Here is a 17,991-nt window from a genome sequence, read left to right as displayed (position 1 = left end):
TGGCATCCCCTGCGATATTGGAACACTGCTATCATGTCTCTTCTAGTCCTTCTTTTCATTAAACTAGACATACCCAGTTCCTGCAACCGTTCTTCATGTTTTAGTCTCCAGTCCTCCTTGTTGCTCTTCTCTGCACTCTATTTCTAGAGTCTCCACATCTTTTCTACATTGTGACAACCAAAACTGAATTCCAGTATTCCAAGTGGCTTTAGAACAAGTTCTTTCTGGTTAGCATTCCTCAAAATTATTTTTATCTAGCTCCAATCATGAACTCATTGGCTGCTTTAAGAAATTATCTTATGATGCAACATGGACTTTAAGTTCATTTTGAATTAGCTATCATCCACAAAGCAGTTTTAAGTCCTAGATTATGCCATGCGATTATCTTCAAACAGGAGACTCTCCTTTCATGTCTCAAGTTACTTTCAAGGCTATACTATTATTAGTGTCAATCACGGCATGTGGAGAAAAAAATTGTAGCTTTTTGGATTGTAGAAATGTTCTCATCTGTGGTATGCTTAAAAATGAGATAAATAAATAGTGGATCAATTATATTACAGGTAGTCAACTTATAATCACAATTGGGACCAGAGGTTCTATCCTAAGCAATGGGGTCATTAACTGAATCACACCCAATTTTTTGCCAGTTAATTGAATCATATGGTCATTAAGCAAATCTGGCTCCCCCCCCTTTGCTTGTCAAAAGCTCCCCTCCCCCCACCGTGCCCCTCTGGAAGGGTCAGAAATGGTAATTATGTGATCCTGGGACTCTGCAATAATTGTAAATACATGCCATTTACCAAGCACTCAAATTTTACGTCTACAGGGATGCCGCAACAATCATTAAGTGTGAAGACTGGTTGTAACATTGAACAAACATTAAGCAATTGGTCACAAGTTAAAAATATTTTTTATAAGAAACCTTTCCACGAGAAAAGGCTGATTAGGAGGAAAAAATGAGTTTGAAGCTTTGACACTAGAGAACTAGAAATAATTTTCCTCTTTTTCTTAAGCTTCTTCGCTTTATAACTGTGAACTTTAATACAAATTGTTTTAAAAACAGTTTTGTTGATGATTTATGCCACTTAGAAACATTCTTGGGCAATCATTTTTTTTGTTTCTAAAGTAGTTTACTGCAGGAAACAGTGATAAGGGGAAACCCATTGTGAACCAACATTGTGTTTACAGTATCAGATTCAGAGTCTCCCGTGTCTCTCTCCCTCTCTCTCCATCCTCCCTCCCTCTCCCTCTCAATGCTTGAATCAATTTTCTTTTCAGATCAACTTTTTTGCACAGGCTGATATTTTTTCAGCATCCTAAATGACCTCTTTTACTTAATTAGCTATTTCATTCCTACTGTCTGCATTTGACAAAAGTGGGTTTGTTTTGAACGTCTTAGATTTCCAAACTCTCCCTCAGGCATCTCTAAACATTTTAGGAATGCAGATTAGCACATACTTCTTCCAGCTCAGAACGTTGGCTGCTTTTCTTCCCAAGCAAAGATCCCCCATGTTATACCACAAGGTTTTTTTAAACACACAAGCACGTAAATGCATCCTATGTCTAAAATAAGATGCATTTACATAAACGCTTTGTAATGCCCTTGAATCTTGGCCGAAAGTAACACATAAAAAGGAAAGCTCTTCTTCTGAAAAAAGTCCTGTTTTCAACACAAAACTCTTTTTTCTAGACAAGCATTCTCAAGCCGATGAAGGATGGTGTCCAAGAATTCCCTGAAGATGTACTTTATATCGATGGCAAAAGTAACATAGAAAGCTAGCTTTTATTTGGCACTTTATTAAATTATTGGAAGAAATATGTAAAAAAGAAAAAAAGAAAGCCATGTCACATGTTCAGAGTCCTGAGGCCCAGCTATAGTCCAATTTCCTTAATTTACGAAGTTCTTTTTCCTTAAGTTTTGATAATTTAGATACACCCTCCCCAAAGCACTCTGTTGTCTGGGAAGCCTCTGGGAGAACTTCAATATCTTCAGATTCCTCCTCAGATCCCTTCTCTTCACTGTCACTCAGCATTTCTACTTCGTCAGCAATTTCACTGATGCTGTTTTAAAAAAGAAAACAGAATTATGTAAAGCGTCTTCTATTTGTCTCAAAAACACATCATTTGTTCAGAGATCCTAATAAATTGTTGTGGCCCGACAGCAGAGCTGGCAGCAGATTCAGACAATGAGGAGGTTGGGGAGGAACATGGGCCAGTCTGGGGAAGGCTCTGAGGAGGACTCTGTGTCCAAGGCAGAAATGGGGCCAGGGCCATCTGACAGTTATCAGCTGCCTTCAGAGTCAGACATCAGTGAGGTAGACAAACAGCTGGAGCCTGTTCCCAGTGTGCGCATGCACAGAGTTGCCAGACAAAGGGAACAGTTAAAGAACAGGGGTCGACTTGGGAGTAAAGCCACAGGTGGACGGTGAATGACCCCTCCCATAGGGAATAAAAGAGCAGCAAAAGGGGAGGGGTTTTGCAGGAGACAATTAGTTCATTCCTGCATTCTTGCCAAGTATTGCAGCTTCTGAAAGATATCGGCATGGCCACTCTCCAAGCCTGATAAAGGTCAGCAATTGTGAACTATCTTGAAAGACTGTAGCCTGGGACTTTGCTGGAGAAGAATTCATTGTAAATTAAATAAAAGGGGTTTATCAGGACAAGGACTCGGCTTCGTGGTGCTGTGGAAGCCTAGGTCAGAACAATCTCCTGGCAAGAGTACATTTATGCAGTGGGAGTTCCCTTGTGCCATTTGTAGTTTGCTAAGAGTTGAAATCGAGAGGGTTGGAGATTGGTGATCTCCTGGGACTTGGAGCAAAATGTCTGCAGAAAATGTGATCAACACGAGATTGATTTGATTACAACCAAATCCAGGGTATGGATCTTACTCTCTGAAGAATCCAACTACTAAATATGCCTAGCACTCCGGGACTACCTGTATTCCAAGAAATCCATGAATTCACATGTTCATTCACCAACCATCTTTAATGACATACTCAAATGATTGAATTCCCTCCTCCCTGAAAAAGCTCCAAAAAGTAAAGAACAATCTGGATGAAAGCAGAGAGAACAGCCCTGAAGGCATTATGGTTATTGGCAGAGATGTCCACTTATGTCCGCGAGCTGCACTGGCTACCCATTAGTCTCCGGACCCGCTTCAAGGTGCTGGTCGCTACCTATAAAGCCCTACATGGCATCGGACCTGGGTAGCTGAGAGACCGCCTCCTGCCGATTACCTCCCATAGACCGATTAGATCTCACAGGTTAGGTCTCCTCCGGATTCCATCTGCCAGCCAATGTCGGCTGGCGACTCCCCGGAGGAGAGCCTTCTCTGTTGCAGCTCCAGCCCTCTGGAATGATCTCCCCGTGGAGATCCGGACCCTTACTACCCTCCCGGCCTTCCGCAAAGCCGTTAAGTCCTGGCTGCTCCAGCAGGCCGGGGGGCTTGTGAAATATCCAGCCCCACGGAAAATGTGAATGTTGCGTATTTTTAAAGTGTTGTTTTGTCTATTTATCCCCCTCCCCTTGTTTATTGTGAGCCGCCCGGAGTCCTTTGGGAGTGGGCGGCATACAAGACAAATAAACTAAACTAAACTAAACTTATCAAAAAAATCAGCATAACAATCACCATGTGATCCAAACTCGAAAAGCAAGACTATTAAAAAAAAGGGAACACACTGACCTGAATGGTTGCATATCAGATTTGGGCCACCTTCCTGCAGATAATTGTTGCAGAGGGGCAGGGGTGGGTTTCGACCGGTTCACACCGGTCCCTGCGATCCGGTTGGTCACCGAACCCGGAAGTAAGTAACTTCCGGGAACGGCGAAGCCCCCCCCCCGCGCGCGCCCGCACACCCGCGCCCGCTCCTTACCCGGTTTTTACGAATTCTGCGCTTTCCACGCATGCGCAGACCGCATACAGCGCCTGCGCGATCCTCCAGGAGCAGCTGGAGCATCACGCAGACACTAGTATGCATGCGCGCACCGCGTGCGTGCACGCGTGTGCCGCGTGCGTGCATGCGCACACTGCGTGCATGCGCGAGGACGCCACGTGCGTGCGCGAGGACGCCGCGTGCGTGCGCGAGGACGCCGCATGCGTGCGCGAGGACGCCGCGTGCGTGCGCGAGGATGCCGCATGTGTGCGCGAGGACGCCACCGGCCTCGTTCCAACCGATCCGGTTGGAACGGGGCGAGAAACCCACCCCTGCAGAGGGGGGAAGGGAAGGGCTTTGGATCCTCAAATTTCTAAACTTTCTAAATGTACCCCAAACACAAGAGAAGCATCACTACCTTGAGCTGAGATTTCATTTACTTTCCATCATTCAGAACAGAAAGGGAAGTGACCAAAGAAGAAAGAAAAACATGGCAAAGGAAGGACATGCGGTGTTTCACATCCTGCACCTTGACTAATCCCAGCAAGGGATTGTTGGGGTTGATTGAGGGGTGACAATAGTTGTTTCATTTTTAGAACTCCTGACAGGTCAGCTGGGATGTCTCGTAAATCTCTGGACACATGCAGCCTATACGGGTATCTCATCCAAAACAGGGCAATACATTTTAGCATTTTATTTCTGGGGGACCTTTTAGGTTTCTTACTTACCTTGTTCGAGGCACCAGCAAAGAGTGAATAAAAAGAGGACATAAGAAAGAAGCTGAAGGTAATACATGTGCTGGAGTATGAAGCAGCTGGGGAGAAAACACAGGCAAGGTGAGATTACAGCACATTTCTTAAGAGGTCATTGTAAATGTATACATTTCTGAGTATGGATTAGATCCATTCTTACTTCTTTAACAGCAGGTGATTCTTGACCTAACAGGTTCTGCACAGGAACCTTCCCAATATCCATTCCCTCTTTCATTTGCTGCCGATGCTTCCCCAATAACAGGTAAAAAGGAGTCATGGAGATGCTCTCCTCAACTGCTAACTATAAAGAAAATATGGGGGGAAAATACACCTACATTAAGGCATTTGAAAGTAATTTTCAAGCAAGGCACAGACATTTACCAAAAGTAGTACAAAACAAGAAAACAGTAGTTTATCTTTGGAGCGCATGCTTCTTCAGCAATCAGGTGCAACAGGATGATAGGCAGTCTTTAAGTAGGTCAGCCTTTGTACGTTGGTGGAACTAGAATATCTATCTATAATATGCTGCTAGCAGAATGAACTACAGAGAGTATCCCTCAACTTGTTTGGGAGGTACCAGATTAGGAAAGCAAGGTTGAACTAGAAATACTTGACCAGAAGATTGGTGCAATTCATGACTGGCTTAGCGCCTCTTCCTTGTGAAAGACAGGTATCCTGTGACGAGGCATGAAAAATGACTTTTAAGAGCCCCAAAACGCCAAGAAAGGTACTGTAAGTCCTTAAGATGAAGGCCAATTGTCATTTGGGATTGCTTTATCTTAACAACCTGATTGTAAATTATAATATATGTTTCAGTGGTGGGATTCAGCCAGTTCGCACCTATTCAGGAGAACCGGTTGGTAACTTTCTAAGCAGTTCGGAGAACCGGTTGTTGGAAGAAATCTTTTGTTTTTTCCCACTTTACAGGGCTAATCCTGTAAGGAAGGCAGGAAGGAAACATTCTGGTGTTGTTTCTAGCCTAATCTTTATTGCCCTGCTTACAGAAACTGCCTCTCCAGTTAACCTTTATTACCATTGTAACAACTAAGGAGAAGTTCCCATCGACCTGAGTGACATTGACTTGGCCACACCCACATGATCACATGACCACCGAGCCCCGCCTACCCAGCTGGTCATTAGGGCAGATAACTGGTTGGTAAATTATTTGAATCCCACCACTGATATGTTTATACTATTTAAAATAGATTTTTAATTTGGAAAAACTAAATATAGTGCCCATCTTGACCATCCCTTCAATGCAGTATTTTCTTCTAGGCAACCTTCACGCTTTCAACTAAAACAAAGGTAAAATTATCTGCAGATATCATTTTTTACTTAAGCATTCAAAACTTAATTGGCAACTCTCACAATTCATCTTTATTGGCCTCCTCCATGTAGCAGTAGATGGGTGCCTCAACCTTTTCCCATAGTCAAGTAAAATAATAAATATAGGGTGAAAACTTAATTGGCAACTCTCACAATTCATCTTTATTGGCCTCCTCCATGTAGCAGTAGATGGGTGTCTCAACCTTTCCCATAGTCAAATAAAATAACAAATACAGGATGACTACACGTTTGCCATCTTTAAAAAAAAATTAATACTATCCTGGCCAAATAATGTGAAAGACAAGTATCCTGTGACGAGGCATGAAAAATTAAGAACAATAGGAAAGGAGGCAGTGTTGTAGATGAAGCTGGGGAAATTTTTGACACAACCTTTTGGATTCAGAGGCACTCACTGAGGTAGGCCTCACCTTAAGACGACGTTGCATTCTACTCTGAAATATAACTCAGCATTCAAACTGGATTTTCATAAAGTCATTTAGCTACAAAAATTAATACCTGTCTACTGGAAGGCGTAAGTCTCTCTTCTGGGGTCTTTGTGCTAAAAGTCATTAATTCCTACACAACCACAAGGGGAAGAAAAGCAAGATTACAGGTAAGTATCCTTCAAATTATGTTGAGTTCTTAAAGTGGCACACCACTCCAAAGTCCAGAAGCATATGGATATAGAACTAGTGAATTTAAATATGAGATGCGGCTGTGACTAAAACATGGGGGATAATGAAAAAAAATATTTGCTACTATTTGGAATAATGCCTTTCATTTCAAATGTTATCATAGGAAATTTCCTTTCTATCTAATAGTGACCAAATGACACATTTTTAGCGCTGTTGGGGAGAATACATTGCCAAAAAACCAAGTCCAAGCAATATTGGGATTCAGACAGGCCTAATTTCATGTCAGCATAGTTTTGCTGGCTGGAATTAAGATTGCAGGAAAATAACCTATATCTTGACACAGAAAGAGATATGCAAAATGCAGGATGCTCAGAGAAGCCCATAGATGTCAAAACATTTGACATAGCAAAACTTCTACAGCTGCCTCAATATACTTTAGCTAGGCTGCGATTCTAAATAGAGTAAGAGCCTCTGAACAAATAGGGCCTGTTTCTAAACAAGCATGCAGAATGTGTCATTAGTGCTTGAAGTAATATAAAAGGTAAAGGTTCCCCTCACACATATGTGCTAGTCATTCCCAACTCTGGGGAGGGGGGGGGGGTTGTGCTTATCTCCATTTCTAAGCCGAAGACCCAGCGCTGTCCAAAGACGTCTCCGTGGTCATGTGGTTAGCATAACTAAATGCCGAAGGCTCATGGAACACTGTTACCTTCCCACCAAAGTGGTCCCTATTTTTCTACTTGCATTTTTCTCTACACGCTTTCGAACTGCTAGGTTGGTAGAAGCTGGGATAAGTAAATGGGAGCTCACTCCATTACGTGGCACTTAGGGATTCAAACCGTTGAACTGCCAACCTTCTGATCGACAAGCTCAGCCACCGCGTCCCATGAAGTAATATGCATGTATGCAATTTCTATAGATATCCATCTCAGTCAATAATTCTGGGGAGGTTTTTAATTCAAACAAATACATTACAATTAAAAATATTAAAAAACATTTAAAATAAATAAAAAAACATCTGGATTAAATAGACATAGGAGTAGTCAGGAAACAGTGTCTTTCAGTTATTTATTTTTTCTTGCTTCTATCTCCCACTACCACTAAGACAATATTGTAATGAGAATCTATTGGGGAGATTGGGAATAAAATAGCAATAGCAATAGCAGTTAGACTTATATACCGCTTCATAGGGCTTTCAGCCCTCTTTAAGCGGTTTACGGAGTCAGCATATTGCCCACAACAACAATCCGGGTCCTCATTTTACCCACCTCGGAAGGATGGAAGGCTGAGTCAACCTTTGAGCCGGTGAGATTTGAACAGCCGAACTGCAGAACTAGCAGTCAGCTGAAGTAGCCTGCAGTGCTGCATTTAACCACTGCGCCGCCACGTGAACATGGTAGCCTCTTTTCAGATCTGTTAGTTATGCCTACCAATTTCCTTCTAAGTCGTTTTAATAAAGCCAGCACTTACGTGTGTTTCGGTCAGAAAATAAAACTGCGATTGGCTAAGCCACTGATATTTTTCGGAGGTAATACATTCAGGCACCTCTCTTGGAACAAAGACAGCCCATTGGACTTTCCCTCTGCAGACATTTCTTTGGATACACAAGGGCTTTGGTTCGCTGGGCTTGAACACAAACACTAAAGCAGAGAAGAATATTTTTAGCCTCTGAAAACAACCCCGTCTGTTTTTCTGACTCGGAGTTGAAGAGAAATTGAGTTACAAAGCCGCAACGATCCCAAGCATGGAGCCCCAGCCTCGATATTGCTCTTTGATCTTTTATGAAGGACAATTTAACAATTAATCTGGCAGTAAAGAGCCAAGCTGCATCATAATTTTAATGATATGAGAAAACCACAGCCAGATGACAACTCTTTGATGAGGAATAAGCTACAATGAGCCTTCCCCAACTAGTCCCGTTAATAGATTGGGACTAACAACTCCTTGAATTTCCAGCTACCATGCTGGTTCAAAATCCTAATCTCTTGATTTGGAGGAAATCAAGGTAGAGATGGTTATAGTTCAGGAAAAGGAACGGTAAAAAAAGATTCAAATTTTTTTATATACCCGTCACCTCAACCCATGACAGCTTTTTAACAATGGGATTCAAACATAGTACTCTGTACTTTTTCTGTTATTTCTTCAGACAAAATGGCTTGTTCCTAAAGTGACACAATATTATAATAAGACTGGTAGCTTTTCTTTAAAAACATATTTTCTTCCTCTGTAGTAAACATCTGAAAACCAGAAGCTTCAGGAAAAGGAACGCTAAAAAACGATTCAGATTTTTTAACAGTAAGATATTAAATAATTAATAACAGATAGATACCCCGAAAGGAAAATAACTCCTTTTATATGTAAGATACCTTTACTCTAAATACAGTGAGTAATTGGGTTTTGATTATCTTAGGATAATCAGAATATCCACCCTTAATCAATTTTTGGCAATTATCCACTTCTATCTCAGTGTCCCTCTGTACCTTTACTTATTATATTCAAGAGGACTCAGCTCTCTGCAGGATCAAAGCAAAGGAAAATCAAAAGAAAAGATTGAAAATCTAACTAATTTCCCTTACGTTTTTTGGTAGGATCTAAGTTTCCAGGTTCAGCCCAGTTAAAAAATTTGTTTTAAGTGGCATTAAATCTAAAATATTTTTCTAGGCATGGTAATACCACAGCTTGGATCAACCATTCTCCACAAAGTAGAAAGGCCTCTTTATTCTCACCATCTGAATATTCTGAGTGCTGAGAAATTGCGGCTATGTTCTCAGACAGATGATCAGGCTGAAGAATGTTGACATGTAACTGGGCACTCCATTCCACTGTAAAGAAAAAAAAATAGTCAGGCCAAGTAAAAGAACCACAGACTATGAAAACATTTTTTCTAGAAAAGGCACAACTTGCAAGAGGAGCAAATTCAATTAAAACACAACTTTTTGAGTAGGGTCTGCATAAGGAACGAGAGGACATTCCACAATGATGGCTGGCCTGAGGTTACCCAACAGGATCTCAAAAGGATCCTGAAATCCATCAATCACATTTTGGCCATCATCAGCTCTACAGATTCTGTTTCATTCATTTGGAAAGGAGAGACCATACATGTTACCAAAGTGGCATGGGGTAAGCAGATAGATTCACATTCTGAAATCATGAACTCTTAGAACGCAACTAAGTGTATAATTTACTATTAGTCTTCTTCGAGTTAATAACAAAATATATTAAAATATGCTCCAGTAGACAATTAAGGAAAAGGTAAAGGTTCCCTTCGCACATATGTGCTAGTAGTTCCCGACTCTAGGGAGTGGTGCTCATCTCCGTTTCAAAGCTGAAGACCCAGCATGATTAAACGCCGAAGGTGCATGGAACACTGTTACCTTCCCACCAAAGGTGGTTCCTATTTTTCTACTTGCATTTTTACATGCTTTCAAACTACTAGGTTGGCAGAAGCTGGGACAAGTAATGGAGCTCACTCCGTTACGCGGCACTAGGGATTTGAACCACTAAACTGCTGACCTTCTGATCGACAAGCTCAGCATCTTAGCCATTGAGCAACCACGTCCCTAGAAAACTAGACAATTAGTTTTTCTAGAGAAAACTAGACAATTGGTTTTTCCAGAGAAAACTAGACAATTAGTTTTTCCAGAGAAAACTAGACAATTAGTTTTTCTAGAAAAAAATTAGATAATTAGTTTTTCTAGAGAAAGCTAGACAATTAGTTTTTCTAGAGAAACCTAGGCAATTAGTTTTTCTAGAGAAAGCTAGACAATTAGTTTTTCTAGAGAAAGCTGGACAATTAGTTTTTCTAGAGAAAACTAGGCAAATTAGTTTTTCTAGAGAAAACTAGACAAATTAGTTTTTCCAGAGAAAACTAGACAATTAGTTTTTCCAGAGAAAACTAGATAATTAGTTTTTCTAGAGAAAACTAGACAATTAGTTTTTCCAGAGAAAACTAGATAATTAGTTTTTCTAGAGAAAGCTAGACAATTAGTTTTCCTAGAGAAAGCTGGACAATTAGTTTTTCTAGAGAAAACTAGGCAAATTAGTTTTTCTAGAGAAAACTAGACAAATTAGTTTTTCCAGAGAAAACTAGACAATTAGTTTTTCCAGAGAAAACTAGATAATTAGTTTTTCTAGAGAAAACTAGACAATTAGTTTTTCCAGAGAAAACTAGATAATTAGTTTTTCTAGAGAAAACTAGATAATTTGTTTTTCTAGAGAAAACTAGACAATTAGTTTTTCTAGAGAAAACTAGACAATTAGTTTACTCTAAATGTATAGGACAAAGACAGATGATACTTCGGCCAAGAGTAAAAACAAACCAAAATGCATAATTTTCATATTATTTAGATCACTGTCTAACACCACAGTCTTCTCCTCAAATAGTCAGGAGAGACCTGCTCAATGTTTCAGAGCTAGGAGATGATTGAGGCACCCAAATTATGCAGCTCGGCTAGTCCTCTTCTTGTTTCATTTTAGAATATTTTGTCTGGTGGCCTTTTGATTTGTTAGTTGCCTAGATTTCTGTAAATCTTTTATTTATTCCTAAAATAGGTCTTCCTTCCCACCTCTCCTGCAGCTTCTCAAAACTCCCCTGGGAGAACATCCAATTCTCTGAATTTATAGGAGAGCAATGAAAGGGGACAGGCGGTTATCCCTCTATGAGCTCCACTGCAGGCTATCCACTCTGTCACTGAGTTTCCCTCATGCAGGACTAGCAAAATAACTCTAACATGATTACTAACAGCATCCTAATTATGGAATAAGTTTGTTGGTGCTAAATTACCATATTTTTCGGAGTATAAGACGCATCCCCCCCCAAAAAAAAGTGGGTGAAAATTTTGACCCGTCTTATAGACCGAATATGAGCCTGTTTTTGGCCTCCCGAATCTTCCGCATGTCATGTTTTCACCCTCCCCGGTTCCCAGAAGCACTCTGCAGTGCTCCACATGTCCCGTTTTCGCCAAAAACGGGCTCATTTGTGGCTTCCCGAACCTTCCGCACATCCAGTTTTCGCCCTCCCCGGCCCCCAGAAACACTCTTCGGTGATCTGCACATCCCATTTTTGGCCTGCAAAGTGCTTCTGGGGGCTGGGGAGGGCAAAAACAGGACATGCGGAGGCAAAAAACTATTTTTTTCTTGTTTTCCTCCTCTAAATCTAGATGCGTCTTATAGTCCGAAAAATATGGTACTCATTTCAATTTCTATTTAATGGAAAAAAAAAATCATCTATTTTTAAATAGTGATCTAATAATTAGACTTAATTCCATTTTTTTAACAGCTAGTTTTAAGCTGAACAAAAATCCTGGCCATTTGTCAAAAACATACAGATTAACTCAGTATCTTTTGGCAATTGTACCACAATTAATAATAGCAAGCAGCTGGTAGTTAGCAAGAGTAATCCAGTGCATGTGCTAGTGGATTAACCTACCATTTATAGTTAAACATTTACTCAAAGGGTTTTCTTTACCCAGATGAAATCAAAACTGAAGGATTTTGTTTTCACTGACCGATTCTTTCAACTATGGTGTTCCTGTAGCATAAAATGCCGAGGAGGAAAGAAGACACGAGAAGTAAAAAAAACTTACATGAACAATTCAGCAGGTTCCAGCAGCACAAAAAGCCACTGCTGGTGGTGCCAAGGAGATATTTGGAACAAATGAGCTTTCCAAAGCACAGGCTCCTAAAGAAAGGAAAGGTCAGAATAGTTGCCCAACTCTAAATCGTGCCAGTAACATTTACTGCTATGTTCGTCAGCATCCAGGATTGAAAACTGGTGGGGAAAGAGCCGATCATTCCCTATTCCGTGAAGTATTTCATAATGTGCCCCCTCTACATTAACAAGGCTCTATCTCAGAAACTCATTTCTCAAATTTGGTTGTAAGACTCCTGTGCTGGCTAATGATATACTTCAAAACGATATACTGTATACTCAACAGCAACCTATCTATTACCTATCTAACACATGGTAAATAAAAAGGTCATCTAAATGATACAACATATTGAGCTGCTAGGAATTCTCCCTGAAATTTATAATAAGGAGAATATATATTTAATCATTCATGTATTAACCGCAGCTAGAATTGTATTTTCACAATATTGGAAAAGTGTAGAGATTCCTATTGATGAGAAAGCGATAAGGAAAATATTAGACTGTGCAGAAATGAACAGATTAACATTAGCAAGTAAGGAGAAAGAGCAAACTTTTTATGGTTATTATATTATATATAATATTATTATATGATTTGGGAAATATTTTACCAATGGTTGGAGAATAAAAAAGGAGTTTGGAAATGAAGAAAGCTAAAAAATAAGTAGACAATATACTTAGAGATATAAATAAGATGAAATCTGTTAGTATGTATATGATGGGAATAATGATGTTAATGTTAATATTATTAGTAGTAGTAATAGAAGATATTAAGAAGAAAAATTGAGAGTTTATAACGTTTAAATGCTCAATATATTATAATACTAAACTTGGGGAAATAATGTTAATATGAATGTGAAAGATGTAGCAAAAGAGGAACAATGTTGCACAGAGATGCTTGTACCCAGACGACACACTGCATAAGAAAAGATGGGATGTTTATTTTTGTAATTGAAAAATAATAAAACACTTTATAAAAAAAAGAAGGTCATCTAAAAAGTTCCTGCAAAAGGAAGGACGTCACTGATGTCCGAGCCAGCTGGACGTTCAGGGTTTAAGATTAGCCAAAGCCTTCCAATTTCACCACTGAGCAACTTTACTCTTTTTACCTACATCTCCTAGCAGTAACTATACGTGCAGACCTGGGAACAAATTCCATTTTACAACTGTACCATTCAAACCTCCCACAGCAATCAGGCAAATGTTTACACAAAGAGGGTCAAGGAAGTCATTTGAAAAAGAGCACCTTCCGAGCAAATGGTTCTGTTGAAACCATTTCAGATAACAATGTCCTTTGCAAATGCTGGCAGGCAGGCAGGTCATGATCAATTTTAGAAGTTTGCTGAAACCATCTTGCTGACGGGACAGTAAATTAGGAGGAACTGGTTTTTACTAGCAGGAAAAATGTGAGGCATTCAAGCAGACTTGAGGGCTCAGCTGCATTGAGAACTATAGTTGTTGTTAATTTGCCTATTTAAGAATATTGTATCACAAGCACACACACTTAAAAAGGGTGGTCTATTTACTAAGCCATGATCCTTAGTTATAATGAATAGTCAATTTAATCATCCCTGCTAATCAGGCTCCCTTTACTGGCTGCGGGAAGTTCAGAAATGAATACAAGGGAGGACCAATGACCTTGCTTGTTATTCCAATGCACATTTTAGTTTCATAGAAGAGCAATTTTACATTCCTTTAGCTCATTATCTCTTTTCCCTCATTTTATTCTTACTCAAAGGATTTGATCTTTTAAAGAAAAGATCCCAGCCTAAGCTAAAATTATACATACTGGATATGCTATTCCAAGCACAGAAAATGAGTTAATTTATGAAGACTTTTGACTCTGTTGTCAGATCTTGTTCTTAAAATTAATTAGAGGAGGTTGTAAACTGAGAAGAATATTTCAGACTGAAAACCGCAACACTACACTTCTCAAACCGAGTTTTTTAAAAAGTGATTTAAATACAAAACAAGCAAAACAATAAGATCCACAAGCATACAAGTACGTACATTATAGTTCCTGGAGGATGGCAAAAAGTGCATTTTAAATCCCACGTTTCAGAATCCCACACGGTGATTGTTTTGTCAAAGCTAACCGCAAGTAAAGAGCCATCTTCAGAGAAGCAGCAATGCGTAGCTTGATAATTATGATAACTTCCTACAAAATCACAGGTCCAAGTTATGCTTTCATCTGCTGGGGAAGAGGCACAGAGATTTAGGGAAAGAATATAAATGTTAGCTGTATGGGATGGAAAAAAAATCATGTGAGCATTTTAAGTTTTACAAATTTGGTCTGGTTTGCTTGTGAGGTTAACAATTGTATTCACTTGCTCCTTTCCTTGCACGAAAACTTTCCTTGCAATGGGACAGTGTCAAACTAATGTGGGACCAAGAAGGCCCCATTTTCTTTTTTTCACTGGAAGACAAAGAGAGCTTAGTCATCTTGGTAGTCCAGCAAGCAATTCCACATAAACCGCATACTACTCTCTCTTTTTTCTGAAGCAGGAAAACCCACACATTTCTGGGAAGATTTCTGTCCACTTGAAAGGAATCAAGAGACCGCTGTGTGGGAGTAATACTTGCATGGCAAGCAAAAAAGTGGGGGGGAAACCAAGCTATACGAGTTAAGATTTTTTTCCTACACAAAATGGAATCCTGCTAAAAGCACGTCCATGTTCAAGTTACCTATTTTTGCTGGCACTTTGGTTCAAGAGAAATCGTAGGTTATCATACACAAATGGGTAGGTTTGCCTGACACAAACATAAATCCACAGACTTCACTTTTAAATTCACTTCACTATTTACAATCATTAATTTGGGCCCACAGCTGCAGTTTTTCTTCAAATCCCTCTCCTTTCAGACCACGTGGAAGAGAGAATTTGGTGTCATGAAATGTACATTTAATATAACATCTGGATGTGCCACATCAAGAAACACACACACACATACACACAAAACCCCAAACACATCACTCAAAATTGCAAGATAGAAACTTCTCCATATAGGTGCTCCTACCTCCACTTTAAGTGCCCAGGTTATGAAAACCAGAAATAACTTTCAAGTATAAACAACACAACACAACATAACACTAGGATATCTTAAACAGGGAAAAGTGCAGAAGCTTAAAATTAAGGGGGGAGGGGGAGAGAGAATCTTATGTCTCCACAAAAATGGCCTTACAAAGATCACCAAGCTTTCATGACTGAATATAAAGGGGTAAGAAAATATAGCTACAGAGAATCTCAGGTTTAGTAGGAATTCCTATCCTAGTTGCCACTAACTAGGCGCAGGACAGAGAAACTCAATCATAGCTACACTAAAGTCTTTTTCTCTTGCACTATATATGATTGTATTCCAGTTGCAAAGTTCACAAATGGTCAAATTCCATTGTACATAGAAGTGCTAAGTGACGTAGACATGTCTCTCTATGTAGAGATAATTTCTAGATAGTTTAAAAAAAATATTTATTCATGTTGCAAATGAATGAAAGCTACCCTCCCCATTTTACTTACTTTCATTGTCTTTATCCACCAGCAGCATCCAGACCTTGAAATGCCCATCATTGCTGGTTGTTACCAGAACTGGGGTTTCATTTTCAGAACCATCTGTGCCACGGAAACACATTGCTGTTATGATGTCCTCGTGTGGCATATTTATTCGTGTGTTTAGAGTAAAGCTAACATCAAAAAGAAAGAAAGAAAATTATATTAAAGCATTCCCATGAAGTAAATAGGCTTCAAGGCACGTACTAGTATTATGCTGGGTTGATATATTAAACATTTAATTCACATTAAATGGATGGCATAATTATTGGATATTATAATTTCCAATTGATGGTGTGGTATTTTTATCCTCAAAATAAAAGTGGTACATTCTGTACTACTGTACCACTGGCAGAAGTAGTCTGTATAAAAACAGATCTGGTTTTAAGCCATCATGATATAAAATGAAGTAGTTGCCTCTGAGTTGGGCTTGGCTCCTGATGAATTACACCTAAATATCCATAAATTTGGGGGGATATGGCACCCAACTGCTTTGCCACTACCTTATTTTAAAGTCTTGTTTCAATGTTCTCATCTACATTAAATAGATCTGATAGAAGAGTGTATCTTTCCTACACAGTTAACACTCTTCAATCAAACCCAGTTGCTCAAACATTAGAAAGAGGATACAGTAATGTAATGCTTGTAAGACATCTCTCTACTTATTGAAACTAGGTGGTGACTTAAAGGTATCACTGGAATTATCCAAGTATCAGAAAACATATGTTGTATATAAATGGAATGGGAATGAGAAATAAGGTAGTTGCTACTAGTTCCAGAAATGTCATCATTTGGTTTCCTAAGTACTGATAATTAGTGTGGTCAACTTAGTGCAAATTATATACATTTATACTTGGACAAAAATATATGCCAGTGTATAAAAATAGCTGAAACACTGAGAACAAGGTTAATCTGCCTAACAAATCAGTAATGGAGTACACCAGCCTTCTTCAGATTGATGCCCATAGGATTAAGAGCTGCGGTGGCGCAGTGGTTAGAGTGCAGTACTGCAGGCTATTTGTGCTGATCACCAGCTGCCAGGAGTTTGAGAGATTGAATCTCACCAGGCTCAAGGTTGACTCAGCCTTCCATCTTTCCGAGATGGGTAAAATGAAGACCCAGATTGTTAGGGGCAATATGCTAACTCTGTAAACCATTTAGAGAGGGCTGTGAAGCACTGTGAAGTGGAATATAAGTTTAAGTGCTATTGTGCCGAGGTGGCGCAGTGGTTAGGGTGCAGTACTGCAGGCCACTTCAGCTGACTGTTATCTGCAGTTCAGCGGTTCTAATCTCACCGGCTCAAGGTTGACTCAGCCTTCCATCCTTCCGAGGTGGGTGAAATGAGGACCCAGACTGTGGGGGCGATATGCTGACTCTGTAAACCGCTTAGAGAGGGCTGAAAGCCCTATGAAGCGGTATATAAGTCTAACTGCTATTGCTATTGCTATTGCTATAGGTAAGTTGAACTTCAGCTCTTTGGCTGTCATACTGTAGATGGGAATGCAGAGGATGGAAATGTAAGATTAAATAATTCAGCACACTAACACAAATCACAGATTTCTTCCTGCAAAGCTAACTCTCCCAGAAAAAAAGCAATGTTACTGCCCACTTGCAATATGTCATGAAGTCACTGCTCTGCTTCCCTATGGCCTCTGTTCCCTGTGGCTCAAAATAACACTATAAAAAATGCCAATCATGAAAACGTTTCATGTCCCTGGGGTCATGAGGTCCTTGACGACTTGGCCTTCATTCTCCATGGCTAGAAGCAAAATCTAGGCTTTAAAATGACCACAGGATATGTTAGTGGCTCTGCAACATAGCAACTAGAGTAATATGACTCCCTTTGCCCAACATAAATTCAAACATGTTTAACCTTTGTGTCTGCTCATTGTAGGCCCAGAGCTTCAGCTGCATCTCAAGCTCGCTGTCACTTCCTTGCCGCTGTTCCACGGTAGCCAGCCAGTCGCCTTTGGCATCAAACACAGCTTTCACTAACTCAATCTGGTCAAGACCGGACTGATGAATATATTCCTGCTGCACAACATCCAGCTGTGTATTTCAAAGAGAGAGAGAGGGAGGGAGGGAGAGAGGGAGGGAGGGAGGGAGGGAGAGAAGCAAAAGAGTTGACTAAGTCCAAGTATCTTTGGAAGAAAGTCAAAAACAAATCAGGACAAAGGACTTTGCAGGTGGTATACTATCAATCTTCTCTAAACTGAG

The 17,991-nt window shown here is 39.9% G+C and overlaps 1 protein-coding gene across 2 annotated transcripts in view; it reads right to left on the bottom strand.

Moving 5' to 3' along the window:
- Nucleotides 1-1,777: 1,777 nt before the first annotated feature.
- The window catches only part of WDR75 (WD repeat domain 75), a 35,332-nt gene continuing 19,118 nt past the window's right edge, over nt 1,778-17,991 (bottom strand). Inside the window, exons 12-21 of one of the 2 annotated variants that reach the window (XM_087707958.1) lie at nt 17,648-17,823; nt 15,745-15,908; nt 14,243-14,426; nt 12,171-12,265; nt 9,312-9,407; nt 8,056-8,225; nt 6,467-6,526; nt 4,785-4,925; nt 4,601-4,686; nt 1,778-2,061 (exon numbers count right to left, since the gene is read on the bottom strand). In XM_087707958.1, the coding sequence (XP_087564084.1) occupies nt 1,854-2,061; nt 4,601-4,686; nt 4,785-4,925; nt 6,467-6,526; nt 8,056-8,225; nt 9,312-9,407; nt 12,171-12,265; nt 14,243-14,426; nt 15,745-15,908; nt 17,648-17,823 (1,380 nt within the window). In that variant the 3' untranslated portion in view covers nt 1,778-1,853. The remainder of the gene's footprint in view (nt 2,062-4,600; nt 4,687-4,784; nt 4,926-6,466; nt 6,527-8,055; nt 8,226-9,311; nt 9,408-12,170; nt 12,266-14,242; nt 14,427-15,744; nt 15,909-17,647; nt 17,824-17,991) is intronic. The other variant, XM_087707965.1, reaches the window with a different exon arrangement.

The sequence above is a fragment of the Thamnophis sirtalis genome, unplaced genomic scaffold (genome assembly GCF_051295495.1).
Source record: "Thamnophis sirtalis isolate CommonGarterSnake01/CBP01778 unplaced genomic scaffold, rThaSir2_p1.2 scaffold_1, whole genome shotgun sequence".
Classification (NCBI taxonomy): Eukaryota; Metazoa; Chordata; class Lepidosauria; order Squamata; family Natricidae; genus Thamnophis; species Thamnophis sirtalis.
The sequence above is the reverse complement of the archived record's forward strand: the minus strand, read 5'-3'. Positions and strand labels throughout refer to the sequence as shown.